The sequence below is a fragment of the Centruroides sculpturatus genome, unplaced genomic scaffold, assembly GCF_000671375.1.
Source record: "Centruroides sculpturatus isolate CEXI.00-Female unplaced genomic scaffold, Cexi_2.0 scaffold977, whole genome shotgun sequence".
Lineage (NCBI taxonomy): Eukaryota > Metazoa > Arthropoda > Arachnida > Scorpiones > Buthidae > Centruroides > Centruroides sculpturatus.
In genome coordinates, this window is record NW_019385249.1 from 96,724 (window position 1) to 116,252 (window position 19,529).

The window sequence follows — 19,529 nt, forward strand, 5'->3', positions numbered from 1 at the left end:
TCATCCCATGCAGAGCAACAGTCCATATCGTCAACAGCATGCTTTGCAATAGGAAATTTCAAGTTTTTCTAGGGGATAAAATGGGCACGGGTAGGAAGGTATGCAATGGACTACCTCAAGGATCCGTGCTCTCACCTTTATTATTTAACCTATACATTTCTGATCTCCCAATTACTACATCAAGAAAGTTCTGCTATGCAGATGATATCACAATAGCTGCACAATACAGTCAATTAGTGCAAATTGAAGAAACTTTGGAACATGATCTGGAGAGTCTGGAGTACTACTTCAAAAAATGGCAATTGTCTCCAAGTGCCACCAAAACAGAAGTGTCCTGTTTCCACCTGAACAACCAACTGGCAAATACAAAGCTGAATGTCTCTTTCTGTAACCAACTTCTTAGATATAACATGTACCCTAAATACCTGGGAATCATCCTTGATCATACTCTGTCTCTTAAGATGCATCTAACAAATGTTGCTGGCAAGCTTAAGAGCAGGAATAATATAATACAGAAGCTTTGTGGAACCACGTGGGGATCAACTGCTAACATCTTGCGTTATTCAGCTTTAGGACTGGTCTACTTGTGTGAGTATTGTGCCCCTGTCTGGCTGAATAGCTCCCATACAAGATTGGTAGATACACAGCTTAGTGTTACAATGTGCCTGATTTCTGGTACCATACGATCTACACCAGCACTTTGACTACCATTATTGGCAGGAGTCATGCCACCTGACCTGCGATGATCTAAGAACCTTGTTCACAAGTCCCTAAAGATAAGCAAAAAAACTTCAGCTCCAAGTTTATCAAGACATTCCATCTTTGAATATTAACCATTTGAACTCTTGGAATCCAACCCTTTGGGCAGTTCAAGACATGGCCAGAATTGACAGTGACTACATGACATTGTGGAAAAACTGCTGGGAAACCAGAACGGGGCCCACTTGCATGGTCTGTTCTGTCATGGAGGAAAAGTGCAGGGATTCGACTTACCTCGCAAAACATAAACTGTATTAAACCATGTCAGGATGGGCCATGGCAGGTGTAGAGACTCTTTGTTCAAATAGAAGAAGGTTCCAAGCCAAGAGTATGACTGTGGTGCTCCACGTCAGACTGTTGAGCACATTGCATGTGAGTGTAGACTGTGAGCTTACTCAGGAGACTGGAGTGACGTACTAATGTCCACCTCAGAAGCTGTAAAGTAGATAAGCAAGTTAGATCTACAGCTCTGAACACTCTTTATATTCTTGTGTATATGGGCAGTCACACAGTTATACAGTTTTATAATTGTTTGATTGTATATAGATTTACTGCTTCTTATTCTTCTATTTCATTTCTGGTTTTGTGTTACTTCATTTTGTTACGCTTTGTTTGTGTCATGTATTATGCTCCCATATCTGAAGTAACAAGATTGCTCAGAGGGTTATTCATGTTGTTTGAATTTCTCCACACCTTCATATTTTAGGCATTCTATATAATTTATAAAGTAGTTGGAAACATTAAAAATCACTATCAATTTTACTGTCCTTACTGATTTGCATTCTTATATCATCAATTTTATCATTTTATTGATTAATCAGTAAATACAGTAGCCTATATTTAACAGTCACATTACTTTCACTTCATTCCATAAATACAGTACAAGGCCTAGCTGAAAAGATGGCTGAGTGATTAAGATGTCAATATACCACTCTGAAAGATCCAGGAATAAATCCAGACAGTCAATAAATTACAAGAATTTTTTGGAGGTAGACTGTGATAAATATATTAGTCCCCATTTTTCACCATCCAGCAATTCCATTGTATGCTTTACCAAACCAATGATGGGCTTGATTAAAAGGCCCTCTTATTGCCCATAGAACTGAAAGAGTAAAAAACCAAAAAACTGGAAAGATGTGAACACCCATGCTTTAAAATTTGAATGCTTTTCAATGGGATGTACAGTACTGCAAAGTGAAGTTATTTTCTACTAAATTTTATTATGATAAGTTACAAATATTGAAGTGTTACATGTGCTATCATAACTATTCATGCAATAAACAATACATTAGAAATAATAAATAATAATTCTAATGTACTGTAAAAATTCATGAAATATTTGTTTAAACAAAAAATTTTAAAAGTGGCTATTTTGATACATTGTTCTTTTTTATTATTTTATATTTTGCCTGACAGAAGGTTAATGGATAATCTAAAACAAAACAAAAAAAATTGTAGAGAGCAGTATCCCCTCAAAACCAATGATAGAGTCTTGAATAGATTAAAATCATTTTACAATTTATTGCTGTTGATGGAATATATAAATTATGTCTGTTCAGTTACTGAAACTTCATGAAACTTCAAAAAAGTTGTGCAATAAAATGAGATTACTATGTTGCATAACAGAAACATAAAATAAAAGACAAAAATAAGACATTTGTAGAAAACTATAAATCTGAATTTTTCATAAAAACTATTAATTCTGTTATATGGTGAATCTTGACTTAAATTTCAATTATACATCTTTTCAGTTAAATGCCTTTTTGGCCTGGTCCCTGCAAGTGATATGTAAATAGTTTATCACTATATTAAAATATTTTTATTTTCACTAGTTATATGATGTAAAAATTAAATTAATTCTACTACAGTTCAAATGTAAATTAGTTTAGAAGCTCCTGTTAAAGAAATAGTTTATTTAAATTCTTAAAATCTTTAACAAGTTACAGAACTTTATAGTTTAAATCAGTTATAAACATTATATTTTAAGATAGCTGTTAAGGGAAATGAAATATGCCAAAAACATTTGGAGAAATGTAGTTTAGTTTTTCTTTCTTGAATTGGTTTAGTTCTATTTTATTTTATTTAAGTTTGTTTATCATTACATAGAAAATAATGGAAAAATGAAAAACAAAAATCTTGTTGGATGAAATCATAGATTGAATGCTCAACTTCATTTTATTTATTTTTTAATTTTTGTTATATTTAGAAATTAACTATTAATTTAATTTAAGCTGTATTTGTTAACTTATTACAGCAATTAGATATTTGTGGAAATAAAACATTTTATGTAAATGTTATCATAGGTAATGATAAATAACTATTAAGTAAATCTTTATTGTAATTAATTGATATTTAATGTTAACAGTTTATTTAATTGTTACTTCTAACATTAATGTGTACAGTACACAATGTTTTATTAAGATATTAATAAACATGCTTTTTTATCAAAAAGTTTTTAAATATTGGGTAATTATAAATTGTTAATACTGGTTTCTTAAGTATTTGTTACAAGTTATTGAATAAATAATGTTATATATTATTCATAACACCAAAATATTTACAAATTATTTTTTAAGCGAATAGAAAGAATTCAAATTTTGTCATTGTCTTTGAATTTTACTAGTAATAGAAATGGATTTATGTTTAGTTTCTTGAAATAGTTTGTGCTTAAGCATGTTTACCCAATATTTTTTTTATTCTACAATATATGATTTCTCAGAAGAACTAATAAAATTTTTTTTTTTACTTCTTCTTTTGTTCTACTATAATTCCAAACTATGACGACAAGTTATGAAATCGCAGATCTTTTATAACTTGAAGGGTTTAATCTGTTTTGTATATTTAGAGTGATTTTTTATGATTTGTATTGTAAAATTACTTTATATTGTAATATTGATATTTACTTGTCAGTAAGTTCAGGACATGCGCTCGTTCAGAGTCAACCACTGTTCTTTGAATATCTCTTAACAAATATCATTAGCATTCATTTTTTTCTGACTATATGAAAAGTTTTCTCATCATTAATATTTCACTTCCTTAAGGATTTAAAATAAAATATAAAATATTTGTTTTTGTAGCTAAACCCTAATTTTGATGTTTATGTACAGTGTAAAATTGTTTGGCAAGTAAACTTTGAATTTTCTTTCAGAAATGGAGCAATATGGCCAATTAATTAGAAAGTTTGGAGAAGCATGGATAATGTTATAAAATACAAATTTACTTAAGACTATTAATTAATATTTAACTTCTGTTAATTTAATTTTTTTAAATTATTTTCTATTAAAATAATAGTGTTCTTATAATAATGAATTTTTACTTCATATTTATATAATATTAATTTTTAAATATCTTTACAAAATAGTTTTTATTTCCATAAATAAATTTTGTTTTAGTCATTAAAGTTGAATGAGGAATATTTAGCATTTTTGGATAGTACTTTAATTAGCTTTAATTTATATTTAGCATGATATTTATTCATAAATACAAAATTGAATAATGTTTTAAATATGTCTAAAAATTTGATTATTTCTGTAAATTTTGTGTAATGAAATATTAAAATTAAAAGATAATGAAAATTATTATAATATACAATTATAATCTAGTGAAAATCAATACAGTTGACACTTAATTTATGTTGATATTTATGAAGACTGTTTCTTTTTCAACCTCCAACAGTCCATTAAACAGAGACAAATGTAAATAACAAAATAAATTTATTACCAAAAGTTAGGTACAAACATGGTTACTTTTCAACATAATCACTGTAAAGATTGAGGCATTTGTCATATCTATGGACGAGCTTTGAAATTCCCTCTTTGTAGAATGTTGCTGCCAATGACTTGAGATAGGCCCTAATGTTGTTTTGAAGATCGTCATTAGTCTCCAACCTCGGCCTTCCTAACCATGTTTTCTGTTCAGGAAAGAGGTGGAAGTCTCTCGACACTAAATCAGGGCTATATGCTGGGTGTATAAAGGTGGTGAAGACTTCCACCCAGCTTGAAACTTTTTATGTTTTTATCATTTTTAATCATTTTTTATATTATAGAATTGTTTTGGTATTATGTGTTTTTTGTATTTTTATGATTTAAAGAAAGCTTAACTTTCTGAGATATATATTATTTCTATTTTGGTTGGATGTCTTGTTAATATATAGTGAAGTGTCAGAAATCTGGATTTTGCCATTAAAAAAAAAAAATGGACATTAATTCTATTTACTGGTAACTTTATTGTTCTTATTTTTTTGACCTTGCATTATTTATGTTCTAATATTCATTCAGACTTCATAACTTTTTAATTTTGAAATTATAATTAGTATATTTTTTGTTTAAATTATTATTCTATAAATTGTATTATGCATCTTTGTAAGTATTCCTACCTTCCTTGTGAAATGCTGGCTAAAGCTTAGAACATGTAAATGTGATTTACAATGTAATTGGAGTTTATAGTGCTAAATTACACATTTACTTGAAAATCCAGATGGGGTTTAGTCCCAATTAGTCTAAATTTTTGGCTCTTCACTGTACTTATTTTCTATTTCTTACATATAATTCAATGGTGTTCAAACTTTTTAAAGAGATGCCACCTCTTTTTTGTAAATTTTTTTTTTCAATATTTTCTCTAAACATTTTATTAAAAAAATACTTACGTATAACGTATAAATTTCTTCAGATTATTTTATTCCAATAAAACTAAGATTTTTTTTTACAGTTTTTATGTAGTATCTAAAAATACTACATAATTTTATATCTTACAAAATAAAAGTAAGATATCACACAGAAATAGAACAGAAATCAAATTGACATAATGATGTAATGATTACATTGAGTCAACTACAATGATAACTTACTATGAAATAATAGTAACAAAATAAACATAGAAATGGCAAGTGTTTTTAATTTTATATTGTATTGTATTGATAGAATATCAGGTACATTCAGAAGTATTTAAAATAATAAATAGAGGCTGCTTCTCATGTATTCCTAGGGTCTTGCACTCCATAATTAAGAGAACCATTGTTATAATCCTTTTTGCTTTTATAATTTTATCTTTTGATAGTAAATTTTGTTTTGAATCAAATCTATTCCTTTCTGAAATAAGTATGTGCTATATTAGAATTATATATATGTAAACTCTTTATGTTGTTTTGTAAATACAGCTGTTTTAAAAAGATAGATTATCTGAATTTCTTGTTATATGTAGAATTAGAAAAGAATTTGTAATAGAAATTATGATAAATTTCCTTTCTTTAATATATATTATTCCTAGAAATCTTCATTGTTATGACTAGCCCACTCTAGTTCTAAGTATAATTACTACAATATTTAAAACCAGTTTACTGTTGTTGTCTAGTTTCTTACACTAAGTAATTTAATATATTTTGACATCTTTTGTAGTTAATTAACAGATTAATCTTGTGAAAGACTTACATACTTCTTTCACACTTTTACTTTTATTTGTTGTGTGAAATCCGCGATTTTTACGCCGATGTGGGAAAAATCTTTGTAAACAACTCTGAGGAAAAACCCACTCTTGGTGAGAAGTATATCAGAGGTCACCGATTGTTTTCACATTAAGGTGGGAAAGTTGACACTTAGTTGATCGGAATGCACCGTAAGTGTCGACAGAAGTCGATCACGTGACTCATTTCCCACGAATAACGTATAAAAGCTCGAGTCCCTGGAATCTCCAGGCGATCCCTCAGAAGTTATACTTGGTAGATGTGCCATATTTGTCTCCATACTTCGGACCGAAAGGACATACGACCAACCATTTGAACTTCCATTGCCATTAAATTAACGAACATATTCAACGAACGCGTATTAGACATATCCGCATAGAGGTATTTGTACTTTTAGAGCTTTGTGAACTCTCTCTCAGACTAGCCGGGAAAGCTATTAGAGCGTCCCTTTTGTATAGTGAATTTATTTAATCGCATTTAACCTATGTATCCTAGCTTAGTTATATAAATAAATGCTTGTTTAGCTTTTAAACCTGTCTCCTGTCTCTGAAGAACACCTGCCGACTTACCGACGCACTCCCCACTCAAATGTTTGCCCTCCTAGCCATCTGACAAGCCAGAACGGGTTTTACCAACCTGTTGCAGAGTAAGTGGTCATTTGGGATGAGCCAGTGGTCCACTGCTAATCGCACAGTTGTATAATAAACTGGTATTTATAATAAAATGAATTACACTTCATGCCTACATTTAAATTTGTAAAATAAATACACTTAAGTGTTGTGGCGTTGGTTTTCTGCTCTAAATAGTTGCAAACAGTATCGCCACAACATTTAAGTGTATTTATTTTACAAACTGGTATTTTTTAAACTGTACACTGTAGAACTATATCTTATATTAATTAAAGTTCATATAAAATTTAAAATTATTATAAAATATCAACAAAAATAAGATTTGAACTTGGCACCATATTCAAAAAGATGAGAAAAAATACTTAATTTTAGAAACCAAACTAAATTTTAATCAGAATCTGCATTAGCTTGGTTATTTGCACAAAATTATGGTACTTGCTTGAAATTTAAAAAAAAAAAAAAAAAGAATTTTGTGTGTAAATTATTCTGTATAAGACAAGTGTTATTAAAATCAGTTCTTACTAATTATATGTTTTGTTACTTATGAACTCATTTTTAAAAATTGCATCTAGAGAGAGAAGAAATCATTACTGTTCAAAATAATTAGAGAGATTATCTCCATCTTGAATAAATCAAATTCATTCAATTTTTATAATATTTTTTATGTATCAATTTCATTCTTATGTATGAATTTTAGTATTTAAAAACATAAAATTTAAAAAGTACATTATATTATCATATAAGATAAATGTATATTTTTTAAGTGATTTGAATAAATCTTACAGTTATCCAATGAAACTTTACAGGACTATCTCTTTGGCATACTTTTATAGAATATTAATTTATAAATTTTTAATTTTAGGCTCAACCAATACTCCAGAGGATATGGCTTCTTCCAAAAATTCTTTGGTAAGTTAAATTTTATTATATATTGTAAAATATCTGAGTAAATTGTTGTAAATATAGATAAATTTCTACAAAAAATTATTTGGCTATTTCTGTAAAAATATTTAATTACTAATAATTTTAGTAGATTTATAAAGTATACAGAGCTTTTGTTTACTTGCATTTTTATGCATCAAATTTAATATTTTCACACTTTTGACTTGTAACATTTTCACTTATGAGTCAATTTGCAACTCACTGAAATTTGATGTTGCAACTATTATATTGACAACTTAGTTTTTAATTTGGAGGACAGATTTTCAGATTTGGACCTTTCTGTATTGTCTATCTTTTACAAAATTTTCAATCCAACAAGATATCCAAGTACTGTGCTGATGTCTGTGAATGTAGTTCTGACCAATTTGAAAACTTATTACAAAAATATGGCAGTATAAAGAAAGAGCATCGTAAGACTTTTGCCTGTTTAAATATACTGTTTCAAATATGAACAGTGTGACTTTTAAGGACATTTGCTTTAATTTAATCAAACCTGGTTCAGAGCTCCACAACCTGTTCCCAGATTTTTGTATGTGGTCTTTCAATACCAACGAACAGTGCAACTTGTGAAAGAGCCTTTAGTATTCAGAATAGGAAAATGCATAACTAAAGAAGCTCTTTGCAGAAACAGAGTCTCAATACACTCAGAACCCTTGCTATTAATAGGCCTTCTAATACAAGATTTCCCTTATGGAACAGCTACAGCAAATTTTCAGATTATGAAAGAAAAGCAAAATATTGAGTGATGATAAGTTTAAGTATGTACCAGTGCTGTATTTCTCAACTGTTAAGAAATACAGCACTGATACTAATATCTACAAACATCTCCAAACTCGATATACAATATAGCTACATACCACCAGAATGCCGAAAATTTATCGGGCTAGTTTAATGCTAATTATTAAATAAATTACGTAATCAATTTGGCACTAGAGGTAAGCGTTAGGCATTGTAATAACCGTCGATGGTTATGTAGTTAGCGTATATACACTGGAAGAGGAGATCGGACTGGAGGTCCAGTTAGCGTAACTGGCAACGCATCTGCACGGTAAGCAGGAGTTGTGGGTTCGAGTTTTGCTCCGGGCCGATATTTTCTCCCAGCGGTTCTAAATTATTTAAATTAATTAATTTATTTATAATTATTAATATTAATAAGAGATGGTGCCTAACGCTTACCTATAGTGCCAAATTGATTACGTAATTTATTTAATAATTAGCATTAAACTAACCCGATAGATTTTCGGCATTCTGGTGGTATGTAGATACTAATATCTACAATATATTTTAACTTGTAATGTACAGAGTTATGTTCAGAATGTTCTTCTCCAGGCATTATGTCTTTTAGTTTCTAAGAATACTAACAGGTTTTTTATACAAATTAATTGTATAAAAACAATAGAGTAATGATTTATTCTATCAGCTAATGAATAGTTTCCCCAAACCTATAGTTTTATCAGTTTTTCCAGAATACAAATAAAATAAAAAATTCTTGGGAAGTCTTCAAAGTCATTCTAAACAGAGCTCTTCAAAATCTGATTATATTGAATTCATGAATTTGAATGTTATTATTATACTTTTTATTTGAATCTTGTTGCAGGAAACCATTCTAGAGAAAACTTCATGCTTTGCATCTTTGTTCCAAAAAACCTCACATTTTATAAATCCAAGTCATTGTCTTCTAATGATTACATGTCAATAACATTGTAAAATTTATTCAACAAGTAAATAAAAAATACTTTAATACCTCTAATCTGTAAATTATATTTACAATAACAATAATTCTTTATTGAATTGTGTATATGATGATATCTATACATGATATTTTTCATACATTAACTAGTCTTTTAAAAAGAAAAAGTAATTGATCTAATCCAGATGGGCTCCTTGATCACATTATAACCACTATAAGTTCATATGCTAATTATTATCTTAGCCTTACTATAATTTGATAATTTGGCAGATCACTTGACTTTAATCAAAAATTGGGTTTATTGAATTGCTGTTTATATATAACTACTAGCTTACCTGTCGCGCATTGCTGCAATCTCAGAAGAAACGAAATTCAAGCAAACTCCTTATGATAAAATTCAATTTAAATTTTATCATTTTTATTGAAACTTATTATTATAATATTATTATTATTATTCATTTTCATCAGGAAAACATTTCAAAGTGTCGTTTCAATTCTAGTTATTTATTGGAGTGCTTGTGGATACACGATATTTTTTGTTTTTCTGTCTGGTGCGTACACAAATAAATCAGAAGGTTTTCTGACGCATGAGCTGGCCACATACAGTTGTCCATGCGAGAAGCACGGATTCTCCAAATTTAGCCTTGCACACTTGCAGCGATTGTCAGAAGTGCGATATTCCCCATTTTTATATATATTTTTTAATCCTTTATAATTTTAACTATTTAATTGCTCCTTCCTTTCTTTCTTGGCATGTTGTGAAATTTCTGATAGTTTAATAATAAACCATTTTATTGTAATTTGTCTTTCTAAATTATTTTGAGTCGATATTAAAATTTGGCAAAGGGGATTCCTAGATCGGTAAAATAGGCAAATTTCCTCCTACAACTTCGGTTGTTGTTCAGGATACAGTTACAGTTTTAACAAGTTCGAATGAATACATAATTAGCAAAAAATAGCTGAAATAAAGTGATTAAACAAAAATTATTACAAATGTCATAAATAACAGTTCACAAATGCATATATAGAGATATTTTTTGGAGGGGGAAAATGGTCTTCACAATTTGAAATCGATCGAACACACAGTAAAATGCTCTATACACGCGTGTCATCTATCGTAGGATAAATGTACTATGCCAGAAATTTTTGCGGGAGTGTATTTAAAAACTTCCCAAAGCTTAATGGCAATTGTACTATGCCAGAAACCTTCGCGGGAGTATATTAAACAACTTCCCAAAGTTCCATGGCAAAGTTTCATGGATAAACAGTGTGGTAATACATGAAGGACAGACGAACAGACAGACATACATTTATTTTTATATATATAGATAACAATTGAATGATTTTATTTGTTTGGGGTGAATATGTTTTTGGGTTTTTTATGTTGCTTATAACTATTATAAAATGTTCATTACATTCCATTCATCAAAAAGCTTATCTACTCCTACTCTGAGTATTTGATTTTGATTTATTTAAACATAATAAAATATTATTTAATGTTGAACATTACATAACATTAACAAAATTATATCAAAAATATTTTTGGTTAGGTATATGAAAATGCATAAAATAAATAAATTTAAGTACACCTAATGTTATGAATGAATTCAGTTATTAATGGCTCGGTTTATATTGTGGCTAGGCCTTTATATAATTCTCTATAAGATGACATTAACGATTTCAGATCACATTGAAACTTTAAAACACATTCCTCATTAGGATCATATTTGACAAAATGATTACCCAATTTGTTAGCTAAAACAAGACCTCCTTTAATTAATTTGCATTTTTTTTATTAAAAAATGTGTTTTGCAAAAAATTATGTTAATTCATATAAAGTCTTTTGTATATTTCATTAAAACAACTCATATAAAAAGAAAATTATTGTTTTTTAAAAACTGTGTTAAATTAAAATTGTTTAAAAAATGTTTTTGTGAAAACAAAATTAGATGTATATAAAATAGAATATAAACATCCAAACATGCTAGGTATATATTAAAGCCAAACAATTGCTGAATTTTATCAGGCTATATTACTATTATTAATTAAATGCTAAGTAATTTGGTACTAAAGGCAGACACCTGCCTCTAGTGCCAAATTACTTAGCACTTAATTAATAGTAGTAGTAATATAGCCTGATATAATTCAGCAATAATTTGGCTTTAATATATAAAATATAATTATTGTTTAAGAGAAAGCATGAAAATTCATAACAAAATTAATATATTATTATTTTTATTTTTTTTTTAAACAGGAGTCAGCAACTAGTAGATCTTTATCTTTATCACATACATTATCTCAGAGTTTGCCCAGTTCTGTGACAAATACATTGAATTTTACATTACGTCAAACAGGAATGCCAACTGTATGTTTGTCTCATGATGAAAATACACAACTAGCATCAGCAGATAAATCAGAGGTATTTGGAAATTTTTATTAAAATTTATAATTTCAAAATCATTACTTTGATATTTATTTTAACTCTTCAGTTTTTTTTTCTGAGTAATTATTTCAGTATATATAATTAATATCATAAATTATAATTGGGCTGCAATTTTAAAAAATTTTAGATCTATAAATTTCCACTATCATCCATCTCTGTCCTTCCTTAATTAATTTCAAGAATGGTGTTTGATGAAAATCGAGATCACATATGGAAAGATTGGGCAGAAGACCCTGATTAACTATATATGGACTTCTAATCTAGACTGGTAGTCATGTGATTTCAGTTCAAAATATTTTCCCATAACTTATTTGCATGGGTGACTGGCATCACTCTGTTATTTTCAGGAAAAGTATCATGTACAGGGGCAAGACACTACTAATTTCAGATCAAAAGCATATATTTTAAATTAAATTAAAAATTGCAGCTCGGCATTTTGACAGGTCACAATGTGTCACAATAACTTTTTACTCATATTTTACTTAACTTTTTTCAACTTTTAATTTGAAAATGTTAAATCAAACAAAGAACAGGGTTTTATAATGCATATTTTAAATACTACTAAGAAATTGAGTTTAAAAAAAAAAAAAAAAGTTTTATCCATTATGAAAAGACTATATGAAAGCTGATTTTATTTTTTTCTAAAAATATATTGGAAAAGTTATATAAATAATCCAATATGAAATATAACAACAATGTTCTTGAATTTCAAGTTATCATTTATTTCTGCTCTTCTGTTACCTGTAAATTGGTCTGTAAAAAATATTTTCTTATTTCTTATTGCTATGTAATGCCAAATGTTGGATATCTTTTTGTAACTGTTGTAATGGGTACATAGCCATTATCTCGAAATCAGGTATACAAGTAACATTTTATTGTATACAGTATAATGTAAAAAATCATAAGTGATCAAAATTATTTTAAAAAAATATATTTTACTATGTATCTGTTTTTAGTTAAATGCATTTTTTAATGAATTAATCTATTTTCAATTTTTATGGATCAGTTTTATTTATTTTGAAAAATTTCACTGAAAGTTAATGTAGAAAAATACTTTTTTCTAATTAAATCTAATCTTATTTTAATTAATTTAATTAATCATTGTATTGGTGAAAGCTTAAATAAGACATTTTATTGTACACAAGTAATTTTTATGAGTATAATCTATATACACAAATCTATTAATTTGAAAAGGTGGAAAAAAAAGTTATTTATTAATAAGTAATTTTTCATTAAAACAATTTATCTAAATTTATTGATACCTTAATAACACTGAAACTGAAATAACTTATTGGAAATGATCATTTTTATTGTGAAAGTCTAAATTTATGAAAATAATAATAATAAATGTTGTCATATTATATTTTTTACATTTTAATTTTCATTCTAAAATTAGCTTTGAAAAAAATCATTTTATAAATTTGTAAATTTTATGTTAACTTTCAAAACTATATGATTGTTACTTATTAGTCTTTTTTAATTATATTGTTTAACTCTTTAAACATGAAATTGACTAAAATCAGTTTCTTATTCTTTAAAAATGAAATTGGCCAATTGAAAAGTTGTTAGACTAGTTTTGCTATACCAGTTCCCCTTGTAGCTTGAAAGGTAAAAACAATTCAGTCATTAGCAGCAGAGATGAAGTGAGTTTTCTGAGCTTAAAGAGTTAACATAATAAACTGTAATGATATGTCATTACATTTTACTATAAACAGCATCTATTTTATCTTGTTATAAACAAATTACACTATAGGAAAAACACCACATATAATTAGTGAGATTTTAATGAAACTGAGGAAAATAGTAGCGCACATAAAGATGTACAGATGATTACACCTTTGTATGCAAAATTGAAAAATTGCTAAAATTCTGGCAGAGGATAGCAGCTGGAGTCAACTATATGTTGGCCCCATTTTGCAGTATGCATTGCTATAATAAAGCAATGAATGTCTGAGTAACATGCTTGAGTACATGGAGTAAAGCTATCATATAGCTCTCTAATAGCCTAAGTGTTAGTGTCATGCATTATGGAGTTACTAGTAGCCCGGGATGCCCCCTAGTGGGCGTTGTTCACAAATTTCCATGAAACACGGTTCCTTTGACTTTTTTGTTCCTATGAATATGCTCTACAGCTCTGTTAAGGTCCCAATGGTAAGATTAGGTGAAGAGGTGGCGACCCCCCCAAACTGTAGCCCCCTGTGCGAACAATAAAGGCAAAGGAACCATACCTATACTCGCGACCCTTCGCGAGATATAAGCCCCTGAAATAATAAATTCCTATTACAAATATACTGAATTATTTTTATTGTTATATTGACCAAATAATAATTTATTGGCCAAATGAATAATAATAATTCATATTATTAATTTAAATAAGAATTAAAATTGTTAATTTGAATGTTTGAAATATGACACACGATAGGGGCGCCTCTAGTGTCCGTTATCAAACGGTTACGGGACGGACGGACGGATACCCATTGAATGGGTTATATATATAGATACTTTACTTGTACAGTACAATAGTTGTTGATATACCTGTAGAATATTGTCTCAATTACTGAACTATCTTGTTCCAAATGTAAATTAAATGGAAGAAAGATCAGATGAAATGGCTATTTATAACCATACAGTCATGTTTTAATCTTGAAGATACTAAATGCAAGCATGGACATTGTTGAGTATAAGCATTATTGGAAATGGGTCCATGCTTTTGATGAAGCAGAATAGCCATTCATTGTAAATTCTTAGTCAAATATTATTAGACAATTAGAGAAACATATAGAATGGCTAGCTTTAATTGAGATGTACAATTTTAATTACATTCCAAATCATAACACAGGCATTTAATAAAAAAATATATTTTTTAATTGATTGTGCTGTTGCCAAAGGGAATATTTTACATATTGAGGCAGATGAGTAGCCTCTAAAGAAAGGTTTACTCTGCTGTGGAACTGTTAATTTCTGATGTGCATGAAAAGGATGAGGTTTGAAGACACTGTCTGTTTTGAGAATTTTTTTTATGAATTTTCTAATTTTAAACATAAAACAGACATTAACATTGAAGAGCTTCTTTTCACTTTGATGCAGAATTTCCAATCTATCACCCGAATACAGCTCCTGAAACATTTATCTGGTCTGTGTAGCTCATTTTCACCAACACGTTTTATCATAAACATTTACACTTGCAAGTAAAACATAAATTTTTCTGAAGTCAAATAGATTTAATAGATTTTGCTGAAAATGATTTTTATAAAAATCTATTTAAAGAAGGAAGTTTGTTAAATTTTTATTAATCTCTACCAGAAGAGCGTTTTAAATCTTAAGAAGATTGCACAGGGGATATTTTCACTTTTGCTTTTATGTAAGTTACCTTTTTAAAAATGAAATACATAAAATTAAAACATCAAACATTATTGTCCAATGAATACTTAAAGGAGATTTTGATAATGGATGGTACAAAATTTATCTGCAGTTTTGATGAAATTCTTTGAAAAAAGCAGTTGCAAATTTTACATTGATTTATGTTGTTGTTGTACAGAAGTAAAATGTTAATTTTTGACTAGTATATATCTTTTGAACCTGGCCCCTAGATTTGTCTTGTACAGTTTTTGCTGAAAGTTTGTCATCCAAGCATTGCATTTGTCTCCATTATCTGGCTACATGAAAGAACATTTTTAATGGTGCCATGACTGAGTGAATCAGAATAAACACCTGGTGAATCTTAATTCTTTCTTGAACAGAATGACAGAATCTTTAGAACAGAGGTCTCCAACCTTTTTCTGAGAAGGGCATATACCTTCTCAGAAAAAGGTTGGAGACCTCTGTTCTAAAGATTCTGTCATTCTGTTCAAGAAAGAATTAAGATTCACCAGGTGTTTATTCTGATTCACTCAGTCATGGCACCATTAAAAATGTTCTTTCATGTAGCCAGATAATGGAGACAAATGCAATGCTTGGATGACAAACTTTCAGCAAAAACTGTACACACCACTTTTTACTGTCCAACTAGTGAATCATGCAAATGCAAGATATAGTCTGCTGCCCCTGTTGTGCCAATTGATCAGCAGTGAAAACCTTATCCTGCAGCATCATAAGCTACAAAATGTGGTCTTGTCACTTTGTGGTTACATGTCCTTCTGATCCTTATCTGCTTGTGAGAAATTTTTGTCAAATTTTCTAATCTTGTAAAATTTAAATTGTGGTGATATCGCAGGGAACTTAAACTGTAACTTCTCTTCAGGACAAACTTGTCTCTTTCACTTAAATGATTATTGTATGTTAAAAGTCTGTCAGCTGTTGGTATTCTTATGTGCATCTTTTCAATGGCGATTTTAACATTTATCAACAATATCTGAAGCTTTTTTCTGAGTTCTTTCTTTCTCTATTCTCTCATAACTTTTACAGAGAGAACTGTAGGAATGTTCACAACAACCACATAATTTGCATATCTTTACAAATATCACAATATTGCAAACTTTTAAAGCTTTTACATAACTTCTTTTACATGTTGCAATTTATTTTCTTATAATGTATATTGTAAACAGAAGATATTTTAGTTAATTATAGTTTCACTTACTTTTTTTACAGATCACACCTGAGATTGCAGCTGAAGCTGAAGATAAATCTCAAAGTAGCTTTTCAGCTGACAACTGCAATGGTATATCTCAGTCTGACAACTTATCCAGTGATTCCCTTCAGTCAGCTGCTAGTTGTGGAAATGTTAAAAGTATTGAAAATTTTAATAAAAATTCTTTAACATCAAATGCAGTAGATTTTGATGATGAGGATGATGATGAAGAGGAGGATGATAATGATGAAATAAAATTTACATCGTCTATAGCAAAAGATAAAACTCATGAGACAAATAAATCAGTTACTTCTAGTCCTAATTCTACAACAAATACAGATAATATTATTATTAAAATAGAGCCAAAAGAAATAGAAACTCCTGTTCATAACGTCAGATCATATGAAATTAAGAAAGAAGATATTGAAAGACCAGCTTGCCAATTAATTGCTTTACAGGTAATTAAACTTTTTTTCGAAACTATTTTTAAATAATTATTTTGATTTGTATATTTATATGTATAGTTAATTAATATAAATTGATTTTGCATTAACTGAGGAATGAAAATAATTTGATTATAAAAAGTAATTCTGTTGATAATTGTTAAGTTGTTTATTTAGGGAAATTAATATATTTCCTTATTTATTTACACTCAAAAAGAGATTGTATATATTTTTATATTATATATATATATATATTTTATTTTTTCTGGNTAATTCCTAAATTTGGATGAAATTTAGAGGTTGCTTCTAACTTTGAAACATCAAATTGCCTTTATTTTAAGCAAATTACAAGGTAATATCATACTAAGCATTTTAAATTTAGAGTTGATAATTTCCATGCTACAATTTCACAAGATCACATTGTGCTTCTTACTGCTATACTTACATGAGACTTCTATTTAAACAGTAAATGGTCCTGTGCTTAGTAATTTTTCAGATCATTATAGCAACTTCTAAATATTATTAAAAATTTTACCAAAATTACTTTCTTTTACTAATGGAAACATCAATCTTTTTTAAACTTAAAAATAAGGACCACACTACCCAGTATATTGCATCATTTGGCTGCTAAAGCACACAGAACAATTATCTGCCTATATTTTAATGGTCAACACATTCTCTGAAGGGTGAGTTCTGTCAACACGGTCTAACGACTCCTGTGAGAGTGTTGACTGAAGAACTGATTAACATTGTTGGTGTCATTGTCTGAAAAGACTGCAAAGTTTTCATCACTAAACATGATATTATTTAGTATTACATATACAAAAAATTCATCAAATAATGATATTAAATTTGAACAAAAAATTACTGAAATTCATGCTGTTGAAAAGCATCAAAGTATTAAATCTGAAGAATATGAAAGAATAATGAAAGGTATTGTTATTTTTAATAAATTGAATATATTAGCATATCAAAAAAATTGTAGATATAAAACATTCTGTACATATATATAGAATGCCTCAAAGTGTAAATAAAGTAAAAACAAAAACTAATATAACTAGTATAAAAAATTAAGATTTAAGATATAAAAATTAATAATTAGAAAATTTATTACAGAATTTCTAATTATTAAATTTAATACAAGATGGCATCTAAACATTTTTAGTCCAACTAATTAATTATAAAAATTATTTAATCTTTTTATAATTAATTAGTTTTTTATAGTTTATATATTATTATTAGCCATATTATAGTTTGAATAAAAATGTGGCAATATCATAACAATTGTGTAGATCAAATGATGCACAATGTCTACTTCATTTGAATAGGTGGCATTATGTTACCTTCATATATTTTTTCATTGAGATCTTGTTTAAAATACAGTTTTTTTTCATTAGTATCATGTGCAACTAATATTAGCAGTTGAATGAAATATCAATTACTAATATAGTTAATGAAAAAATGATGTGATGAAGATAATCTCTGATCAAGTATAAAAAGAATAGATATAAAGGACATATAGAATACAAGTATATAAAGAATAGATTCAAATAAAAAATTTTCACTTTAGTTATTTTTGTTTCTGTTAACTGCTCAGTTTATCGTGGAGTTTAGCTATTACTATATTTTTTAATGTATTTTACAATTGCAAAATACTTAGCTATGTGTCTAAAAGTATGATATGATATATATAGTCTGAGCTTATTCTTATTTTTTACACAATGGTACATTATGTTATTGCTGTACTGTTATTGTCTGAAAGTCGTTCATCAATTGGAACTATTAATATTTTTGAAAATTCAATTCATTATATGAAAAAACAATAATTTTTCTTAAAGTTACAAAATTTAAGAATACAGTAATACCTTGAGTTACGTAAGTAATGCAGACTGTAGATCTTTACATAACTCGAGTTTTATGTAAGTTGAATTTGTAAATTGCTTCAGTGTAACTACATAATTAATAACTCAATACTGTATTTATTATTATGTGTACTGTACATATATTATTTATTTTTTTTTGTATAAAAGAATTGTGTTACAAGAAAGAGTGCCCAGTATGCTTGTGTATAGTCTTACTATTAGACCAAAAAGTAAAGGATTAGCAGAGCAATAAAGTAATAAATCAGTACAATTTTTGAGATTTACATTTTACGTAACCACAAATTTACGTAAGTTGCATGTTATGTAACTCAAGGTATTACTCTAATTCATTTTACATATTGAGGCGGGTGAGTAGCCTTAAATCGACTCCTCTGTAGAACTGTTAATTTTCTCATATGTGTGCAAAGGGACAATGTTAGAAGTCACTTTTAAGAATTTTTTTAAAATTTGGTAACTTTAACTTATTGGTCCTGGCAACTTTTATTAAATAATTTTTTTTTCTTCATACATTTTTATGAATTTAGTTGATTGTATATAGTATTTCAGATGAGTTAAAATTATAGTAAGTTTTTATGTAGGAATTAAGAGGGATCTGATTTTCTATTTAAATTAGATTATTTGACTATCAGATATTCAAAATAATGTTTTTATTAACTATACAAATAAATTTTTATTCATGCATAAACAGTTTTTTTTTCAAAGGACTAGAAGCATT

The 19,529-nt window shown here is 28.1% G+C and overlaps 1 protein-coding gene across 1 annotated transcript in view; it reads left to right on the forward strand.

Annotated features, from left to right (window-relative positions):
* The window catches only part of LOC111636712 (histone-lysine N-methyltransferase 2C-like), a 211,817-nt gene that overhangs the window by 88,533 nt on the left and 103,755 nt on the right, over positions 1–19,529 (forward strand). Inside the window, exons 10-13 of the mRNA XM_023382016.1 lie at positions 7,709–7,755; positions 11,733–11,897; positions 16,509–16,963; positions 17,743–17,864. Coding sequence (XP_023237784.1) covers positions 7,709–7,755; positions 11,733–11,897; positions 16,509–16,963; positions 17,743–17,864 — 789 coding nt within the window. The remainder of the gene's footprint in view (positions 1–7,708; positions 7,756–11,732; positions 11,898–16,508; positions 16,964–17,742; positions 17,865–19,529) is intronic.